This window comes from Lynx canadensis, chromosome A1 (genome assembly GCF_007474595.2).
Source record: "Lynx canadensis isolate LIC74 chromosome A1, mLynCan4.pri.v2, whole genome shotgun sequence".
Taxonomy (NCBI): domain Eukaryota; kingdom Metazoa; phylum Chordata; class Mammalia; order Carnivora; family Felidae; genus Lynx; species Lynx canadensis.
Genome location: NC_044303.2, coordinates 36417455 through 36439490, shown reverse-complemented (window position 1 = coordinate 36439490; position 22036 = coordinate 36417455). Strand labels below are relative to the sequence as shown.

The window sequence follows — 22036 nt, the reverse complement described above, 5'->3', positions numbered from 1 at the left end:
TAAAATATAATTTCACAATTAAAAAGAGACCAAGAGTTAAAAATTAAAAATTACACAATCCATGGGGTGAATGAACACTGTACTTTTGCAGCCCTTTAATTTTTCTAGTATGTTTACCAATTAGAATCATCTTCTTATTGATATAGTGAATATTTTGCTTTAATTTAAAATTTGTCACAATTCCAGTTACAATAAAGTGCTCATAGACCCCAACATTAATACTCTCAGAGGCCAAGAGAACTCCAGACCAACTCTACACTAAATGTATTGACAACCGCATAAACAGCTTCCATTTAGGGCCTTTTTATGTATATATGCACATATGTATTTTTTAAAAATGGAGATGGATGAAGATATGTTAAGCTAGTGGCTTCTGGATATCAAGGAGATGCTTCTACAAACTAAGTCAATTACTCATGCAGAGAAAGAATGAAGAATGATCTTATCCCCAATAACGATGTTCATGATCCAACTATATTTGTCATATTAACTTATGCAAAATCATAAAATATCAACAATCACAGCAGAAAAGTAATACCAGAATCTCCAAAAGATTTAGTGATTCTCTCGTGCTTCTCACTGTAAAATATTTCAAGCATCTTATAAAAGATTTTTAGGTTGACTGCAAAATAAAGTAACTAAGTAAAAAAAAAAAAAATTAGAAAAGAGAATAGATGAGTATTCACAAATGGGTAGAAAGTAGAAAAGTATTGCTTGGCTCAGAAACACTACATGGACTGTGACATCTGAGAAATTTATTGCCCAGCTAAGTTTACATTGACTTAAAAATTAATGATAACAGAAAGAGGGGTATTAAAGGGGGAAAGGAAAAATCACTGACTAGAAAGAAAATGATCACTCAGTAGCAAACACCTTTGAATGGAAGAGCTACAGTGAGGAATGACAATGTGCTCATCAGTTATGGCCACCCTGAAACAGAAAAAGGAAGTAGAAAAGAAGTGAAGTAAGGAAACTAAATTTTTCTCTAGGGAGAAAAGAATAAAATCAATCTCTTATCAAATCCTCTTAAAAAAAAACCAAAAAACCTGAACGTAAAAATTCTAGTTTGACTTTGACTGTAATGGTTAAACACATTTGGGAGCACATTACAAATAGCAAACAAGGACTCAACTTCTGGGAATACATAACCTATAAATAAATAATTAATTTTACCATCAAAACAAGATTAAGATGTATTAATGGAAAAAGAGAATGAAAGTAGCAGTCATAGGAGAATCAAAAGGGCAAACATATGGTTACATCAAGTTTCTCCATTAAAAGAAAGGCATAGATTAGATATTGATGGTATTTCAGTCCTTTAGAGAAAAAGTGGCTAAATTTTAGACAATGAGAGTGAGGGAAAAGATCTAGTAATTAAACATATGAATCATTAGTAATATACTATAAAATATAAAATGATAAATTATCTAGAAATTTCCATGGCCCAAAGCACAATTACTGGTACTAGGCTTTTGGTTGTTGTTTTCTTTATCTTGGGGAGAGTGGACGGTGGGCTGTGTGTGTGAGGGGAGTGGGTGACACTGAGGTGGTGACAGAAAAATGTAAGGAGACCAAAACTAAACTAAACTAAACTAAACTAAACTAAACTAAACTAAAAGGGAGCAACTGAGAGAAACCTGTATACTTCAATGATAAGACTAATGTCTGGATAATACCATTTTATAGTATATTTTGATACTTTAGAGAAATAGAAACGAGTTAGACATCTAATGATAAGTTTATTAACAGCTACCCATAAAGTGGAAAAAGGAAGTTAAAAAAAACTTTATGAAACCAATTTTAATGTGCCTTGTCTTCCGTTTTTGCCTAAATGTAGCTGAGAATCTATATAAAGTCACATAAGCCCTTATATATAATGGACTCCATGAAGTCAACTGTTCTCAGTTACATCATCAAAATTACCACAGAACATTGACATACATTTGGCAACAAAATCAAGTAATTACTAAACAGAGATATTATAGTTAGTCTGTATGTATACATATATAAACATATATGTAGTAAATGCAGCATGACTTCATATATAATTTAAAGTGTTTTTCTTAATTTGATATGTAACGAAAATAATAAAGAACATACACGTTTTCATCAGAGATTTAAATTTGATAACTGCTGGACATAATCTAGTCAAATTTAAGGTAACAAACTGGGAAAGAACAAAATATGCATAAAGGCTTGCAACTGTAAATAAGGGCACCCATTTCCAAAGCATAATATAACAAAGCATTACACAAGGAAAGTGAATTCCAATGCATTCATTTTTATTGTAGTTCAATGTAATTATTAAACTAGAATCTTACTTTAGGAGTAGCCAGTTTTAAGTAAATTCAAAATATTTTTTCCACTGGCAGATTTTGTATTGCTATGACTAAACTTTTAGAGCTATGTATTTTCTTCAAAACAGCCTATGCCTTCGTACAGAATTTGAATCACGTACCCATGCCTCTGTCTGAATGGGCCTCATGTTGCTTAGTAGCACCTCTTCATAGTTTCCATAATCAATGAATTTAACAACCGCTGTCATGCCAGAAGAATGGAGAGCTTCAACTTCTGCTCGGTAGAACTGAGGAGACAAAAAGGAGTTGGGAATATGACAATCCACATTGTCTACAAAGGGCAATGTTTGATGGAAATATAAATACAACGTATATTTTTTGAAAGCTCATTTTTTAAAATTATTTTTTATTGAGCTATGTATATATTGTGAAAGGATCACCACAACAAGTTTAATGTCCATCACCACACAAAGTTACAAATTTTCTTCTCGTGCTGAGAACTTTTAAGATCTACTCTCTTAGCAACTTTCAATTACACAGTATTTGAAAGAAAATTTTTAAGAGAATAATATTTTTAAGAAAGAAAACTTATCTGCAGATAATCATAAACTGGCTAAAAAAAAGAGATAAATTCTCTAATCCATGTGAGTTCTGACATACACTGGGCAGTAGTAAGATTTCAGGACAGAACTGAGAAGGGTCAGTAGAGAAGAATATTCACATGTTAATGGGAATAAAAAAACACCCCACAAAACTAGTGTTCTGTTTTGTTGCAAGCCACTGAAGCCCTTAACCAATATTAGTAAGATTATTCTTATGTACTAATCAGAAAATATAACTATGGAGCATAAATATATGACAAAAATAAATCTCAGAGAAAAAGGTTCCCCGCCATAGTCATCACAGGCTAATGGGGTGAAGTAGGGATGTCAGATAAGGAGTAAACACATTACTTATATCCAGGATTTATCAGATTTGAGACACTGAAAGACCAAATACTTTTATTTTATCAGTTTACCTAGTATAATTTGGCTCTGGGAATTAATTCACGTTAATAAACTCAGAAGGAGCTAATTTACATAATAACAACAATCTTAATTTTTTTCTGTTAATGTAACCACAAGTAGGTCAACTAATTGGAGTACTTCTCTGCTACAGGTCAACCCATTCAGGACCCAAATTATAGGTCTGAATGTTGCTTAGTGAAGACAAAATGAAAAGTAAAAACTATTTACTCTTAAGGAATATTTCCTTCAAATTAGGGTAATTGGATGCTCTACTATAACACTCTAACAGTATCTCTTAATAAGCCCACCAGAATCAGAAAATGTTAAAGGCAACAAAAATTCTTATTCTCTACCTCCTTCTAAAATATGTTATCCTGAGTACACCAGGGGGGGGGAAATGTTTTTACTGATTAAATAGTATACTTTACATCACAAAGGTTATTAAGTTAATCCATGGTGTTTCCTTCCCAGTTCTAGATGCTAGCAAGTTTAAAAACACCATGCTGGAATTCTTTTTCTTATATTAGAGTTCCTGACATACATTCACGTCCATCCTTTTCTCCTTTATTTCTTAGTGTCACACTTCTGTGATCTATGAATTGCTGTGAGTTTGTAAGCTTCTCAGATAATTATGTCAGTTCTGGTAAGTTCAACAAACAAGAGTCATAATAAGTTGACATCCTTTTAGGAGCTTAGAGTCTAACAAAAACAACTGTGTGAAAACTGACTTCTATATAACATGGAGAGTACCGTTAATAATGGTGCAGTGACATGGCACTTAATAGGGCTGAGGAGTTGGGGACGAACTTCCTGTGGCAGATAACAATGGATACAGTCTTCAAGGATGAAGAAGGTTTAGCCAAGCAAACAACTGAGGAGGGTGCACCACGGGAAGTTACAGAGACCTAAAACATGGAGATGAGTGCAGGAAACTACAAACAGTTTAAAATTAATTATGGCGTGATGTGAGGAGGGTCAACCAATAGGAAATAAGACGGGACAAGAAGGTAAGGACCAGCTGAAAGAGGCTCTGTATGCATGCTGCAGGCTCTATTTATTCCACAGGTAAAAGATTTTAACTAGGAAGAATGACAAGGTCTAAGACCAGGATCAGTGATGGTAATTCCAATGACAAATTTAACAGGAGTAAGGTTTAAGGCACAGAAACCATTTTGGAGGTTGTTACAGCATTCCAGTAGAGAGAGCAGAAAGAGCTGAACTAATTATAGCAGTCTAGAAGGAGAAGGAGAATTGGTCCAAATTCCCAATCCTTCTATGGAAATAAAGGCTGAAAGAAGGCAAGGTAGCGTAAAGAATTTTTTAAATGATAGATTATACCAATTGGTTAATTATCTGCATTACATCACTATAATGCTATTATGGCTAGAGTTTCCTAAGGACCGTTACAACTCACGTTTTTCTTAAATCTTTATCTTCGTTGGTCTCTGGTTAGAAAATTGGAAAGTTGCTTATTCTTGACAAAACATTTAAAAGCTATCTCTTAAATTAGGTGTTTTCAGAAGATAACTAATCTCATCTTTTTCAGAGGGTAAATACTGTTTATTTGTTTAATGGTGTAATACAGAGAGAGCCTACAGTCCCTCATTCTAAACTGAGAGTGCATATCCAATTAAAATCAAGTTAGTCACCTCAGAAGATCATGCAATTATTCTAAGAACAAAAGCTCAAAACACTTTGGGAATTGTTAAGTATGGTCTTTCACAAACTATATGACATTATATTAAATATATTCAGGAAAGGCAACAGATGAACTCATTGTTATTGGTTTTTTTGAGATAATTACAGTTAAAAGTAAACTTTATTAATAATTCCATCAGGTGTTTGAAGAAATTAGGATAATAGCATAACCAGAACTATCTGATATATACCAAGCACCTGACTCTCAGCAGCTACTCAATTACGGTTTAGTCAATATTTGTTGAAGAACTTGTCTGTTAAATCCAATATCTAAATATATATAGCTCTGTTAATATTTTCTGTTGCTTTATTTGTTCCTAGTCATTCATTTTCTCTTCCTCTCTCTCTCCATTTTTAACCATGCCCTCTAATTTTTTCAAAGGATTGCAGACATTGCAGATGAAATATTGAAGAGGTCTAGAAAATGTTATTTTTCCCAAAAAAGGGGATTATATTTTCCTTTGGCAGACAGACAGAGTACAAACAGGTATCTTTGAGCCTGTAAATCGTTGGTTTTAGCTGTGTAATGGCTTATTTGTATGAGTTTTGCACTTACTACTAGGGCATGATCCTTGTGGGATTTCAATGGAAATCCTGACTTATCTACTAAGACTTTCAAAAATTATTGGCCTTTCAACTCCAATCATGTACTTTCTCTGCTCATCAAGATCACCAAAAATCTCAGATTGTCCAATAAAAAAAAATACTTTTCCATTATCATCTTAATCAAACTTTCACAGAAGCATCTGACACAAGTGGCCACTCATCCTAAGATAGACACTGTTAGCTCTATAAACCTGCACTGATTTCCAACTACTTCACCTTTTCTTGCCTTTATCATGAGGGAGAAACAGCTAAACATAAGTAATCCCCCACTACTCAAATCAAATAGTTCCTGTATGTTGGAAAGTGGTCTGAGTTGTTGACAGTCAGAGTCTGAGTAGTGAAGAACACTTGCTTCCTAAGCCTTCCTAACAGCCGGGGAAGAGCCATGTGAAATAGTTCCAACCAGTGAGATTGTTGAGATTTCTGGAAAGGCTGTTGCTTTTCTGGAACTAAAAAAAACACAAAACCAAAACCAAAATAAAAACCGCTGTCTCCCCCTCCTTCTAACCTTGAATGAAAACTTGACAGTCGGGATGCTGCTTGTAGATAGATGCTATTCCACCATCATACAAAAACCTTACAGGACTGTGCCATCTAGCTATACCAGCCAATACCCCTCTCCTTGCTGCTCTCATTAGGAAACATCTAACATCTTGCTTATACTTCATCATTCACCGAACACAGTAGGGCCCATTTCCTGATCCCAGGACCTATAGCATCCTTTTAAAAGATCCAACCACATTCCCTAGCCTGAATTTCAGTTCCTTGAAAACTGTAGTTAACTTTGCCTCCACCTCTCTGTTTAGCCAAAGATACACTCTCATGGGCACAGCCTTACTTTATGAACTGAAACTATTCTACCCATGAAATAATTCAAGTATTTTTTTTTTTTTTTTTTGCTGGACTTGATCCACCCAGATCTATACTATGAGTCTGTTTATTACTATCTTGCTGGTATCTCCAGTCCCCTACCACTCTACTTTTTTCCTACATAAGTGCCTATTCAGAATTAACTAATTAACAGAGTCCATAAATAATTATGAAATCCTTATATTACAGGAGAAGCAGGGCTGCAGAGGAAAACTAGACAGACGTAGCCCTGCCTTCAAGAAACTCGAAATTATGGTAGGGGAAGGAGTTATCAATCCAAGAACCAAAACCAAAAATACAAATTGTGGTAAGTTTTAGAAGGTGAATAAGGCACTGACTGAGAAAGACAACAGTGTAGAAGGGAGGAGGGGGCAGGTCAAAGAAGGCTTCTCTAGGAAGTGATATTGCAACCAAGCTCTCAATGATGAGAATAGTTGGTAGAAGAGTACGTTGGGCAGAAGGGAAAATATGTGCAAGGGTCCTTCTCTCTGAGGGTTCCTTTTTTCTCTTTCCTTTCCTGTTCTCTATTGGTCTTCTCCCTCTCACCCAGGCTCTTTTAACCAATCCACCGTATTCCTTCTTGACCACATCTTCTGTCTTTCCCTTACCTTTTCTCCATGATTTCCCTCTTTCCACTGTAGTCAGCATATAATGTAGAACTAAAGAGTGTTTAAATTATTGGCTTAATAATTATCATTTATTATTAGCTAAATAATTAACCTTTCTGTTATTTCTTTAAGTAGGCTGATTGTATATTTTCTTTAATTTAAATGTAATCTGCAGAATTTAACTCTGTGCCACTCAATTCATTTTCTTCCTTGTGAATCAGTATAACTTTACTAGAAAGAAAAGCAAACATTGACAGTTCAGTCGGTAAGTGAAATAACTGATCAACTCTACTTAATCACTTTTAAATACTATTCCAATAGGCGATCTAAAATCAGACCTTACTTAACCAAATCTTATGAGACTGATTCTCTATAAGGATCCATAAAAAATATTAAATATTTTATTTTTCCTCTTTTATAAATTACATATCTATAAATCTGTTCAAAGACTTTAAACAGATACAGCCATAGAACAAAACTCATAGTCCCAAAGCAATGGCCTTCTACAGTCTCACTAGGAGGTGACATTTAATAACATTAGAATATGAAAACCTTACAGCATGCATACCTTGTTGTCTTCCCAATAAAGTGCAAAACATTCATCTCCAGGTTTCCACAATTTTGCATACTCCATAGGAATAGATGATTCTAGTACTTTTTCTGGTTTAATTGGCCCAGATCTTCTTTTGGGCCCACTATTGTAAAATACTTTATCATCATAGGGTGTAGCTGTGATGGGTCCTGCTGGCTTAATAGGTCCTACTCGCCTGCCCTTCAGTGGCATTTCTGTCTCTCCATTTGGAACACCAACGAAACTATTAGTTCGGACGGGATTCTGGAAATCAGTATTTACATTAAAATGTTTTTCAATTTTTACACCACTGAAACTTTCGTTATTTATTGTTCGTGGTTTCCTGTCATAAAAATGATCAGGATTTGTCGTTTGGTTTTCTCTTTTCCCACGTTTTTGATTATTATAGTCAATGGATTCTTGAGGAAGTGGGTTTTCTTTCACCTCTGCATAGGACGGACCTTTTCCTGATCTGCTTTGCATAGAGTTATCCCTTTTTTTAAAAGCACCATCATTGTGCTGAGAGCTTAAAAGGTAGGAAGCATCTTTAGTTCTGTCATATCTAGAATAGGGTCTATCACACTTGATTCTCTCTTCAGCCCATGCTTCGGATCCTGAAGAAGTACTTGGTCTTTCAGAACCTCTGTTTCTAGGTAATCCACTGCCTTCTAAAACTGACTTTGAATTTTGGGGGTCTCTTTGAAAACGAGGAGGCTTTTCATTTCTTGGCTGTCTGGTATCATTTCGAGGCAGATACCGTGGTTGATTACTATCTTTGACTCCATTTTGCTCAGTATTTGACAATCGGTGTTGTCCCTGATGAAGCTGCTGCGGCTGTGGTTTAGGTTCTGAAAAGTAAAAGTTATTATATGCATATTAAAATGAAGACTCTGAATTAATACTGAATTATTTAAAAATATCAACAAATTATATTAATACAAATTATCAAACTGCTATTCTAACATTTTCCACTACCTTCCCACCTCATTATCTTAATCCCTCTCTGCTTCCTTATAGTTCTGTATTTCTAATGTAGTTTTCCTGGTCAGCTGCATTAATGAAGTAAAGAATAATCCAAAAGGAATTCGTCTTTGTCCTTGAATGTTTGTACTCTTATAACATAGCTATCTATATGTGCTGTTCTGGTAATTCACTTCCCCAAAACAGTAATGAAACAGAATTACAAACTGCTGACCCAGAAGCTGCTATGAAAGAACACAAGTACAACCCTGCTCAACCCTTTCCTGAATCCCACTTCAATTTAAATATGTACAGCTATCATTGGCAGTCAGGTTCTAGCCTTTGCAAAAATGTTATTCCTCAAATCTTTCTGCATCTAGAATTGCTAAGTGTTTAGATTACAGGGGCACCTGGGTGGCTCAGTTGGTTAAGTGTCCTACTTCAGCTCAGGTTATGATCTCATGGTGCATGAGTTCGAGCCCCATATCAGGCTCTGTGCTGATGATAGCTCAGAGTCTGGAGCCCTGCTTCTGATTCTGTCTCTCTCTCTCTCTCTCTCTCTCTCTCAAAAACAAAGATTAAAAAATTTTTTAAAAAAGAGTACAAACAGATACCCTACTTACAGAAAAGAGTAATTTCTTTGACTTAGTAATTAAGAACAACTCTACTTGGAAATATGGAAAAAAGTGTCAAAAATATGATTAAGCATAATAGCACAGATAATGTCAAACTAGAAACCCAAAGCAGTAACATGGTAAATATATACTCATAGATAATTTAATGGCTGTTATTTCATGTAGTGATTTTCATTCTATTTCGATTAGTAACAATGCCATTTACACTTTCTTCCTTCACTGTTTCACACAGCATGTCTGTAACCTTATTACCAAACATATTGAGTGGTCTTTGATGTACATGTCTTGTTTCTCTTGTCATACACAAGGTCACAACATTTCTCAACAGTGGCACTAATGACATTTTGGGTGAGACTGTTTCCTGCAATGCAAGAAAATTAACCTTTCTGACCTCCAGTTACTAAATGCTAAAGAATCAAAGCATCCTCCATAGTTACTGTGACGAACAAAACTGTCTCCATACATTTTCAAACACCCACCAGAGGCAAAAGGTACCAGGTAAAATGTCTCAAACAGGGATAAAGAGAAGACCTTTAAAAGTTCGTGAGTGACAAAACAAGTCACAGTAAAAATCAAGACTCGAACTGGCAAGAAACCTCTCAACAGAACCACTGGAAGCTAAAGCCAGTCTAATAGGCTTTAAATGTCTTTGAAATTAAAGGAAAATTATTTCCTAAGTACAATTCTACATCCAGCCAAATCACCCATTAATTTCGACAAAGAATACATGTTTCCAATATGCAAGATCTCAAATAGTAGCCAAGACTGTTTACAGGGATGTTTTTTAAAAATCACTTTTCCCAAGATTTTCTTTATACATATAACACAACTATCCTATTTTTAACAACTGTAGTCAATATTAAATCCTTCTTTAGAGAGAAGAAAAATGGTCACCTTTGGTTTCTGCTGGCATTATTATCCAGGAGTGAAGATTTAGGAAAGCAAGAATAGTGAACATAAGCAGGACACAAATGAGCATTTTCAGCATAAAGCATGTACTGGCATTTGTTCCACTCATTACTGGAGGATAAAAACAGCAGCTGCCTCTTGCTGACTATCTGCTATGTACTAAGCATGACATGCTAGCATTTCACCCACATTATCAATAGGCCCCACCAGTCATCTTCAGATACAGGTGTTATGAGATTTGTTGAACAGAGAGAGGTCCCATGTACAGCGAGTTGAAGACAATTTTCAGCTTCCAAAATAAGTCAAATATGAAGGTATTTTATTTGTCGTCAATTAGGTTTGAATAGATATTTCAGAAGTAAGCATTTTGGATGTACTATGATTAGGAATAGATTTTTTCCATTAAGGGCCACCAATATCTATGATGGTCAGGAAGCACAAATAACATAGGTCATCATGAGAGTAGCTAAGTATTCTGCACTACGGACAGGGATCTGGATAACCATGTATACACAATATGGGAGAACTTGATTTCACTTCCTCTAAAAGGAAAAAAAAAAGATTGCCATATTTATTTAATTGACGTTGTACATTAGAGTAAAAAATAAAATGAGTAATTTACTAATACACATTCATTGTATATTATAACATACATTATATATGAATATACTTTATTATTATGTTGAGATAATACTGTCAGGGAAAAATCCATTAAAAAAATTATTCTTTTAACTAAGTGGGGTGCCTGGGTGGCTCAGTCAGTTAAACGTACGACTCTTGATTTTGGCTCAGGTCACAATCTCATGGTTCCTGAGATTGAGCCCTGCATCAGGCTCCACATTGACAGCAGGGACCCTGGTTGGGATTCTCTCTCTGTCCCTCCCTGCTCTCACACCCACGTGAGCATGTGTGTGCATGCTCTATCTCAAAATAAATAAACATTAAAAAAATTAAATAAAAATAGCTCTTAGAAATAAACTAAATAAGGCAGAAAATACAACTGTGCTTTTGAAAAAATATAGTTTTCATATACATCCATTTTTTTTCAAAAATAAAATAAAAGTAAGTCAAGAAAGGAAGGTTCTTAAATGTTTCATCATTCTTGAACTTCCTTAACCCTAAGATCTTTTGTCCTACATTGTTACGTAGGAAGTCAGATACAGAGTAGGTATTTTGAAACTGAGCTAACATATTAAATAAATAGAATATGCCTAATTACTAAATTGTGGAAAATGTGATTTTAAATAAATTAATACCCCCAAATCAAACAGAAAGTTCCTCAGTTCTCCACTCAGAATCTACTTGCTCTCTGCCACATTCTTCCAAAGGCATGATGATTTCAAACCACCCAAAATACTACTCAACACTACCGGCCAGGTCTACAGTCACTCTAATAATAAATATACCGAGATACTTTTCTGTATAGGCAGTGGAATAAAATGTAGGGTTTTTTTTGAAGACCTGAAGAAGAAACATGAAACAAAAACATAAATAGAAATAGGTAACATTTAGTATTTAATGGGAGAAAAAAAGGGATATTAGCAAAAATAATGGAAAAATTCATCACAAAATAGATGAAACTGTGACATCTAAAAGATCAAAGTGATACCCTCATCTTCTTCTTCTTTTTTTCTGTTTTTTTTTTTGTTTGTTTGTTTTTGTTTTTTTAAGTAGGCTTCACACCCAACATGGGGCTTAAACTCACTGTTCTGAGATTGAGAGTCTCATGCTCCACTGACTGAACCCAGTCAAGTAAAAAAAAAAAAAAAAAAAAAAAAAAAAAAAAGCTTTTATGAGGGGTGTCTGGACAGCTCAGTTGGTTAAGTGTCCAACTCTTGATTGTGGCTCATGTCATAATCTCACAGTTGGTGGGATCAAGCCCTGCATCAGGCTCTGTGCTGACAGTGTGGAGTCTGCTTGGGATTCTCTTTCTCTCCCTCTCTCTGCCCTACCCCCAGTAAGTTCTTCTTTCTCTCTCTCTCAAATAGAAAATTAATTAAATTAAATTTAAAAAAAAGTTCATATGAAAAAACTAATAAAAGATTGCTGTATGAGTTCAGTCTGACTTATGATAAAATGTTCCTATTACACTAGATCACGAGTTTCAAATGTACGTTTATAAGATAACTGATTATAATGTTTTACATTCCCATGAGTTGAAATGCAAGGATCATTAAAAATTTTTATTAATTGCCACAAATTATTTGGGCTTGTATATAAGAATGTACTGAATTAATCAGGCATCTTAAACTATTAATATTTCTTTGCTGAATATTCATTTTGCAGTCACAGTTGTACCTACATTTTGTAGTAGAAAATCAAGTACGTTTTATTTCCCAAGATGACTCTTCAATTTATTCTGAGACATCTACCAGAAGAAGAAGTGACTTAATATTTATTTAGATTTTACTATGTGCCTGACAACTCTACTTAGAAGGTCTTTTGCTTGCATTATTTCATGTAATTCTCATAACCACTCCGAAGGGCAGTATTATCTTTATTTTACAAAAAGAAACAAAGAAGCCTAGAAGCTAGAAAATGTTGGTGCCAGAATTTAAACTCAAATCTAACTGAAACCACTACTTTCCACTATGCCAAGCTGCTTGCCTAGAGAAACAAAACAGAATGCAACCAACAACATGTTAGTTACAATTCTGTCACCTACATCTGTTCATTTCTGGTGAGATGCAGAAATCACAAAGGCTCTTTCCTAATCCCTGTTGGGCTGAAAAAATAAATTTGGATACCAGGAAACTTTGGATATTACCAGAATCCTGAGCTAAAATTAATAATCTCTTTCCACTAATGCAAGAACAAACAAACAAACAAAAAAACAACCCGAAACCCCTATTAACAGTTGGCTGAACTTAGAATCTCACAAACTGACACCCAGAGATAGCAAGTGTGTGGGTACAACCTCTGCAGAAGGGCTGCATAGGTTACACCACAGCTCTGCCAATTAATAGTTTTGTAACCTTAGGTAAGATACAGCTTTTCTGAGCCTCATCTTTAAGGTATGGGATAACAGTAGAGCCTACCTCAAAGGATTGACTAAGTTTAATACATGCAAAGTACTTAGAACAGTATCTGGCTTTAATAAGCACTCAGTAAATGTTAAGGGTCACTGTTATTATTACGATTACTATTAGCATTATAATTATGCAAGCCAATTTAAACAACACTTGGATGGTAAGGCACTTCCCTATTTACACGGCTCCCCTACCACAATCCCTAACTTTAGTTAGGATCCTTACCTGACTCTATTTATTTTTTGTTTGCGTTTGGTTTTTTGTTGTGCTTGTTGTTGCAAATAGGGCAGAAAGAATGCTTTAGTAAAAACTTTACTGTCAAATTATGTAAGTCATATTATAGAGAAAATTTAGATCAGAAAATCAAAATCTTACTCTAATACTGTTTTCTACTTAAAATATTATAAACATTCTCTAGATAAAATTTCTTTTATATATCCTTTAAAATGTTTCTATCTTAGAAAATACTAATAAATATTTTAAAAAGTAAAAATTCCTAATAATCCTATCATAAAAAATACATACAGAATTAAAGTACTACCTTCTGCCTAACCAATTCCACCTCTAGGGATGGCCACTATTAACATTTCAGAGGTTATTCTGCCTTTTTATATAAGCCATATAGATATATCTATACATATTTTTTAAATTTTAAACAACAAAAAAAAGGCAGACTCACCCATATCTCATAGGCTGTAGTATACTTTTTTTTTTAATGTTTATTTTTGAGAGAGAGAGAAAGTGCGTGCGCGCACAACAGAGCATGAGCGGGGAAGGGGCAGAGAGAGTGGGAGGCACAGAATCGGAAGCAGGCTCCAGGCTCTGAGCTGTTAACTCAGAGCCCGATGTGGGGCTCGAACCCACGAAATGCGAGATTATGACCCGAGTCAAAGTTGTAAAATTAACCAACTGAGCCATCCAGGCTCCCCAGCCGCCATATCTTTCCAAGTCAATACCTAGAGTTACCTCATTCTTTTTTTTTTTTTTTTTTTAATTTTTTTTTTTTCAACGTTTATTTATTTTGGGACAGAGAGAGACAGAGCATGAACGGGGGAGGGGCAGAGAGAGAGGGAGACACAGAATCGGAAACAGGCTCCAGGCTCCGAGCCATCAGCCCAGAGCCTGACGCGGGGCTCGAACTCACGGACCGCGAGATCGTGACCTGGCTGAAGTCGGACGCTTAACCGACTGCGCCACCCAGGCGCCCCGACCTCATTCTTTTTGATATTGCATGTTTTTTTTTTTTTTTCTTAAAGGAGGGTACTTTAAATATTATTAAGTATTAACCAAATTAAGGGTGGAGTGTAGGCCTTACTTGGCATTTTTTTTTTCCAGTGCCTGGCTACAACAGTCAGGCAAATAGAGGGTATTCAGTAAGCATTTGCTCAAAGAAAGATACAGTTACTAAAAGCAATGGGCATGGAACAAGTTTCCAAGTTCAAAACCATTACCTATTTAACACTGTCACCTGGGCTCAGCTAAGAGGGCAATACTGAAATAGAAAATACACTTCCCTGTATTATTTTCTGTATGAAAGGTTTGCATGAAAGCATTGGGACAGAGTTATACGATTGAGTTCAAGTGATTACAGAGAAAGACTGCACAACATATAAACACTGAGCTCAAGCAAAAGAAATTAATTCTCCCACTTCCGAGTGATGCGTCGTTAATAAAGTCCCAAAGAGTCCCAGTTTCTTCATCTGGAAAGTGTGGATAATTATATTTATTACAAGATTATGGTGAAGAATCAATTAGAAAATATTTGTGAAATTGCTTTTCTTAAGGCCCATATAGGGCCTTTGGAGCCATGGAATTAGACTGACAATTAGACTTTGGAATTAGACTGACAATTGAAAGTAAGTCCCAGTCCTACCATTAAGCAGCTGTGTTACCTTTTAAAACTGGAATAATGCTACCTACCTATTTCCTTCATTAAGTTACTCTGTACTATAGTTAGTGAGCACTGACTATGGACAAGCATCAACACCGTTCTAGTCATTGTATACAAAGCAGTAGTAAGGCTCCTAAGTGCTCTATCCGGTGCTGCTTTAGGTATAATGGGAAGAAGTAAACCACAAATAAGTAAACCAACCAATAACACAGCTTAAAATTGTGAAAAAGACAAAGAGGGAAATATATAGACTTTTATATAAAACTGGGAGGAGTGGGTATATACCAACTCAGGGGGAGCATTTCTCTGAAGAAGCCGTGCTTCGGTTGTGCTCTAAAGAATGAGAAGCAATGCAATGAAGTCGAGAAGAGTGGTCCAAGGAGCAGGAACAGCACGCGCAAAAGTCCTGGCCTGGAAACTTGCTTCGTGGAGTTAATGTGTTCCTAAAAAAATCTTGGCAGGCCCAATTTTAGGTAAAAACACAATCACTGGTAATTATTAATTTCAAGGGAGGAACAGTTACAAATAGCAATACCCCAAAATTGATGTCCTTTATGCCAAATAAAAACAGCAAATTCCAGAAAAAAAGACACAAAAATGAACATTAGTAATTGGACATGGCATTTTCTTTCGTTACTCAAAGGCGTAATTTTTCTTTTTTTAATTTTCATGATACTCTCTCTTAATTGTGATGAACGTTAAGCTTAAGGCTAAGCTCACAAATAAACATGTGTGATACTCAGTGTTCACAGAATTAATCCTTTAGTATCGCAAATCCTGTTCAAAAACAGAGAGAAAAAAGTCCATGAAAAAAAAAGGGTGGGCGTGACGCCTAAAATCACCGCTGCTATAAACGAATGGATAGAAGAACGCTGAGGAAACACAATGTGCACCCACAGTACAACTGCTGCCCGTTCTCCAGTCCTGTTCAAAAGGCAGGCAGAGTCCGAGCCAGTGCTTACAGGTGCAAAAGAAAACAAAAGGTTTATAGTTCGGGGAGTACACTAGGATTGCTCACATAGGTAAATGACCAAATGAGCTTAGCTCAGGGTACAACTATAATAACACCCTCACCTTGCAAATATGGAAAGGGGAGAAGCTTAACCAAGGGCATACAATGAACTGAGGTAGAACTGGGATTAACCGAGCACTCAGGTTCCAGACTCCAGTATTAACCTCCCTGCTATACATCCTCAACAACAATACCATTGTGCTGGTAACATTAAGTCATTAATAACCAGGAGTCATTTTCAGTATTTCCTCATAGAACACAGGTTAGCATTACCATAAAAATATTTTTGCCAGGGGGGAAAAAAAAAAAAAAAGCATTTGCTATATAGGTCAATTCATTAAATGAAAATACATATATTTAACTCAGCTGATTTTCCTTCTTTTTCTTCCTTATAAACAAATTGCAGGAGTATAGCTTCATCACACATCTCATATGCAAAATATGCCACTGGATTCATTTAATTTTTCTTCTACCTCTAAACACATTAAACGCATAATGTCCTCTTTAGAGGGCTTTTCTAGCCAGTTTGGCCTTTTCTTCATCCGTAACTAATAGACACTCTAAAACAGAGTTTTGTTTCCTGGTAAATGAGAAAAGTCTTGTTCTGTTTTCTTTTTTTTTTTTTTTTAAGTTTATTTATTTGTTTTGAGAGAGAGAGAGAGACAGAGAGAGAGAGAAAGAGAGAGAGAGAGAGAGAACAAGCAGTTGAGGAGCAGAGAGAGAGGGGAGAGGCAGGCTCTGCACTGTCAGTGTGGAGCCAGACACGGGGCTTGAACTCATGAACCCATGAGATCATGACCTGAGCCAAAATCAAGAGTTAGACACTTAACTGACTGAGCCACCCAGGGGCCCCTTGAGTGTTTTCAGTATATTTTGATCACACATCCTTGCATGCCTGCACAGTGCCTGAAGGTGTCCCAGGAGTCGTCCTTCTGGCTTCTCTTCAGATCTCAACTTAGATTTCACTTTTTCTCCTTCAACCCCACAGACAGCAACCAACTCTAATACCAAGTGAGCACTGTCAGTCATACTTCTGTGTTTCTTGTAGGAGTTTATACAAGAGATGCTAAACTTGTGAGTCACAAACCACTTAGAAATACAATGTGTATCTTTCTGCTTTAACTCAAATATCAATGTGTACTGCAAAAACACACTGGAAACGTCAACTAAAATGTCACTTATTATCAAACTTGTAAAAACTCAAAGGATGGTGTGTCAGAACAACTAAAACTCTCATACAGGAAATACCTGCCAAGCGTAAGAAACTAAACTTAACTTGTGTGATCTTTTCTTCCAAGCTGATTAGTATTTTCCAGGATCATGACTATGATAATTTTAGACTCCACATTATCTTTGTAACACATTTCTTGCAAATTTCACAGAAAACTATAGCAAAACAAAAATGAGAACTTTCACAATTTGAAGCCAAAATATGCTAGTGACATTTAAAGGTACTTTATTTTTAGGGGCAAAAGATGAAAATAAGGAGAATTTTTAGAGAAAAAAAGCAAAGGAATGTCCATTTATGGGCTAGAATACTATTTTTAAAAAGCCACAGTACCCCACTGCAACAGGTTACCTACTGATACAGAAAATGATTCCGGTAGAATAGCTGAAACTGAGAGTAATCCTCCAACAAGTGAAACAAAATAAACATAAGTCATTAAAGGTATTTGCTACAAAAAGATGGTCTCAACTGATTAGTACATGAACTCACATCATAAATGAAGCATAACACATTCTAATATTCCTAGATCTATATTTCAGCCATTTTATACATAATTCTCAACTAATTTTCTCAATGATACAAATTAGGGCTTTTTGTGTAAAATGTCTTTAGATGTTGTATATATTCTGCAATAATCACAAAATTCTTCGGCTCTGAAAATTAGTCTATCAGCTCATAATCTGTATACTTTGTTTCCTCAATTAAAAAAAACAAAAACAAAAACAAAAACAAAAAACTTTCCTCTACAAATTTATTCTGAATGAGTTCTGATTTAGATTACAAAATATAAGAACAGGGACTATATCTTATGCCTTGTAGGTACATGCAAATACAAGTACTTATTAAATGATTATGTTTTCCAAATACTGTAAAAATAAAATGTAAACTTTAAAAAATATTATGTGATAGGCAGGAAGAGAAATCACCCATCATCTCAAGCATTTAGCTTCACTTTTTCATGCGATATTAAATGTGTTCTCTCTTATCACTCTCTTCAAAATCATCATTTTAATATCCATATAACAATTATCTGCTGGATATCCTTCAGCTTATCTTTCAATCCTACCACTTTACTAGCACTATTTTTGTCAAGGTCTTCAATCAGTGGTGTGCTGGACCCAATGTGAACATTGTATAAGACCTAACATTAAATTTTCAGAAAATCTGGAAGCTGATTGTTAAACTATTGATTGTCTGAGATCAGCCACAGTGGAAATATTTCCACCACAGAAATGAGGAAAAGCTAAAAAACAGGGCATTCCCTCACCCCCGCCTCTTCTCCCACAGCCTGCTGTTAACATTCACCTGTGTGCTATTTATGCTATGTAAACTCAATGGACACTTTTCATCTTGTCTCTCACTCACTCTCATACTCTTCCTACTTCTTTCAGCTCTTTTCTCAGTTTCCTTTGCTGGCTCTTCCACCTCTACTTGATCTCTAAACACAACTGCTTGCTTGATGTCTCTCCTTGGTTTTTAAAAATTGGTGTATCTTAAAATTAAACTGTCGGTTGCTCTTTCCCCAAAAACCCAACAGATGTTTAGAAATGGGGCATGGTAGAAAGAGTTCTGAGTTGGGAATCAGACAGACAGAGGTCCAAATTCCAGATCTTTAGTTCTTATGGGTAATATGTTTTATCTCCAAGCCTATAACTTATCTGTCAAATGGAAATAACAATGTATCTTTTGCATTTGCAGATGATTAAATGATTTATGAATTAATAGTATGCAAAGCACCTAGAACAGTTCCCAGCATATAGTAGATATTCAATAATGGCACGTATTTTATTTTATGGTCATTAAACGCTTAAATGAATGGACCATTAATTGAGGAGGAGGAAAACAGAAGAATGGCAAAAATGAAAAAGAGGCTCACTTGTCCTAGTATTCTGAGCAAAGCTGTATCTCTTCTATAGATCTAAGCACCAAAGAAAATTAATTATATGTCATAACTGATAGCATGGTTAACATATTCTAAAAATATGCATGCCACATAATTTGATTTCTGTACATTTGTCTGAAAAAATAATCATCAATATGTAAATTTAACCAAATTTAACTAAAAGACTATTTTAGAAGGTTATTGTTATAAGCAAAATTTGGAAACTTTCAAATTACTAACAGCATTAATGGAATTATAATCGATTACTATGCAGCCATTAAAAATCATGCTGACAGAAATATATAATTACATAGAAATAGAGTTATATTTTATTGTTGGGAAAAAACGCAGGTTATTTAAGTATGATCTCAAGCAGAAACAAAAACAGAATATGGTGATGAGACCATGGGCCATTTTTCTTTTCTTTTGTTAACTATATTTTTAATTTTTTCTAAACTTATCAGGTAACACAGATACAACAGGAAATAATACACTTCTGTGGTACATGATCAAAGAATTTATTAACCCCAGTTCTTAGCTCCTATTTTTAAAATGCCCTTCTAAGACATGTTTTAAAAAGTGCATTTCGAATTTTTGGTAAGCTAATTTTAACCAACTTTCCATACATTTCCTTTAAAAATTTTCACTAAAATTATCCCTAAATCCACATACAATTTTTGTATATAATTATCAAATTCAAATAACTACTAAATTCACATTTATAATCAGGACATTACATGTGCAGCACTGCAGAATATTTTCACAGTATGTTCATTTGAGAATTCCACAGATTACATGAGACATTCAACACTTTGTTACAGAATAGGTTTTATATTAGATGATTTTGCCCAATTGTAGGCTGATGTACATTTTGTGAACACGCTTAACTTAGGCTAGGCTAAACTATGATGTTCAGTGTATACACCTTAGGCTAGGTGTATTAAATGTGTTTTGACTTGCGATATTTTCAACTTACAATGGGTTTACTAGTAAGTAACCCTATCTTAAGGAAGATCTCTACTTGGGCAATCCTTTCTTGAGGAAACCCTTCTCAAGAACATGTAGCCTAACACATACACAATCTCTTTTCTTGACTTAGTTTCCTGCTTTTCTAATTGAACTATTACCATTATATCACATATCCTTCCCATACTCCCTATTCTTCAGTCTTTAAAATTTGAGCTATAAATCTATAAGCCAAACTATTTAAGCTGACTTGAAACCTGATTAAAAGAAAATAAAACAAGACCAAAATAGACACCTAACAACTATCAAAAGCATGAAACTTCATGTCAATTACCCATCAACCACCAATATTATATCTGCCAATATCTAAATATATTATTTACAACTGAATATTACACAGAATTTGAAATTAGGCAGTAATGTTAACCAAGTAAATACTACTTCTCACAAAACCCACAGGAAATAGAGTAATAGAACACCACAAAAACAGTAAGCGTAGCAGAGTCTGAATATTATTCTGACAATGAGAAGAGATAATAGAGTATTTTAAGCAAGGGGGTAGTGGGATTAAGTTTGTGTTTTGAAAGATCGCTGACCACAATATGGAGAATGGGATGATAAAGTTCTGCAAGGAGTCAGGGGCGGGGTGATGAAGGCCTGGAGTAGAGCAATGGGGGTGGAGATGAGGAGGTGATGAGTGAAGGAGGCTGTTGCTACTGTTGCTAATCATGGAGATGATGGTAGTGGTGCTGGTGGAAGAACTACCGTTATGTGGAGGCTTAAGTGTCAAGCACTGTGCTTAGCATTTTATGCGCCATATCTAATTTGATATTCTCAACAACCCGACAGCTAGGTGCTGTTACTATTCCCCCATTTCCCAATAAAGATGTTAAGGTTTAAGAGGTTATGTAACCTTCCCAAAGACATACAACTAATAAATACAAAAGTTGTAATTTAACTTAGTAGTAGAATCAGTTGTACTTCTCTATTCCAGCATCTTGTCAATTCTCTCCTTCTTTTGGGAATAGAATCCTGCTTTCCAGGGGAAGGTAGTGGTGGGAACTACTCCTTCCTCCTTATATATAATACTGATGAAATCAATTATATCAGTTAATCAATTAAGATGTCCTGTGTTTTTCTGACTAAGGGGACAGAGGCCATGAGGACCATTTCCCTGTTTCTGACAAATATATTTTTTTATTACCTTTTATCCCATATCTGACACCAATGGTTGTTCAAGTCTTCTGGGTTTCTGTCCTAGCCACTCCACATACAGCAATGCCAATATCATTGGTGGAACTCAGTTGAACTTGGGTAACCAATAATTATGCAATGATAGATACTTATCTTTCCCCGCCAAATATTTACTTGCAAAATGGAGTCTTTCTACCTGCGTATCTTTATACATCATTATGCCCCCTTATATGTTGGCCTTATGCTACACCTGGAGCTACCTGGATCAATTATTGTTACCACACGGAGACAGTATGCCAGTATACAAAAAAAGCAGAATTCAGAGGCAGAACAATTTTCCAGTTATTGAGGCAAAAAAAAATCTTTCTTTGTATTTCTCTGGCTTACATCTTAAAACAAACTAATTTATAAGTTGGTGCCAGAAAATAGGGTGATACAAGTGACAGAACCTCAAATGTAAAACTTGTTTAGCAAAAAAAAAGAGTGCTGGATCGTGAGAGTCTCCGCATCCCCTAACAGGAAGTTTGAACTCCTCACTGTGCAGTAAAACCGTAGTCTATGGTCTTGAAACTGAGACCATCTAATGAAGGAAGCTGATGCTGTTAAAGAAAGTAGCCAAAGAAGGTGTTGGGTACTTCCTAGTTCCTTCAGTATGCCCTACAAGAAAGACACA

At 35.3% G+C, this 22036-nt stretch overlaps 1 protein-coding gene across 1 annotated transcript in view; it reads right to left on the bottom strand.

The window, feature by feature from the left end:
• TDRD3 (tudor domain containing 3) overlaps positions 1 to 22036 on the bottom strand; it is a 162230-nt gene that overhangs the window by 33516 nt on the left and 106678 nt on the right. Inside the window, exons 11-12 of the mRNA XM_030311878.1 lie at positions 7655 to 8505; positions 2459 to 2584 (exon numbers count right to left, since the gene is read on the bottom strand). Coding sequence (XP_030167738.1) covers positions 2459 to 2584; positions 7655 to 8505 — 977 coding nt within the window. The remainder of the gene's footprint in view (positions 1 to 2458; positions 2585 to 7654; positions 8506 to 22036) is intronic.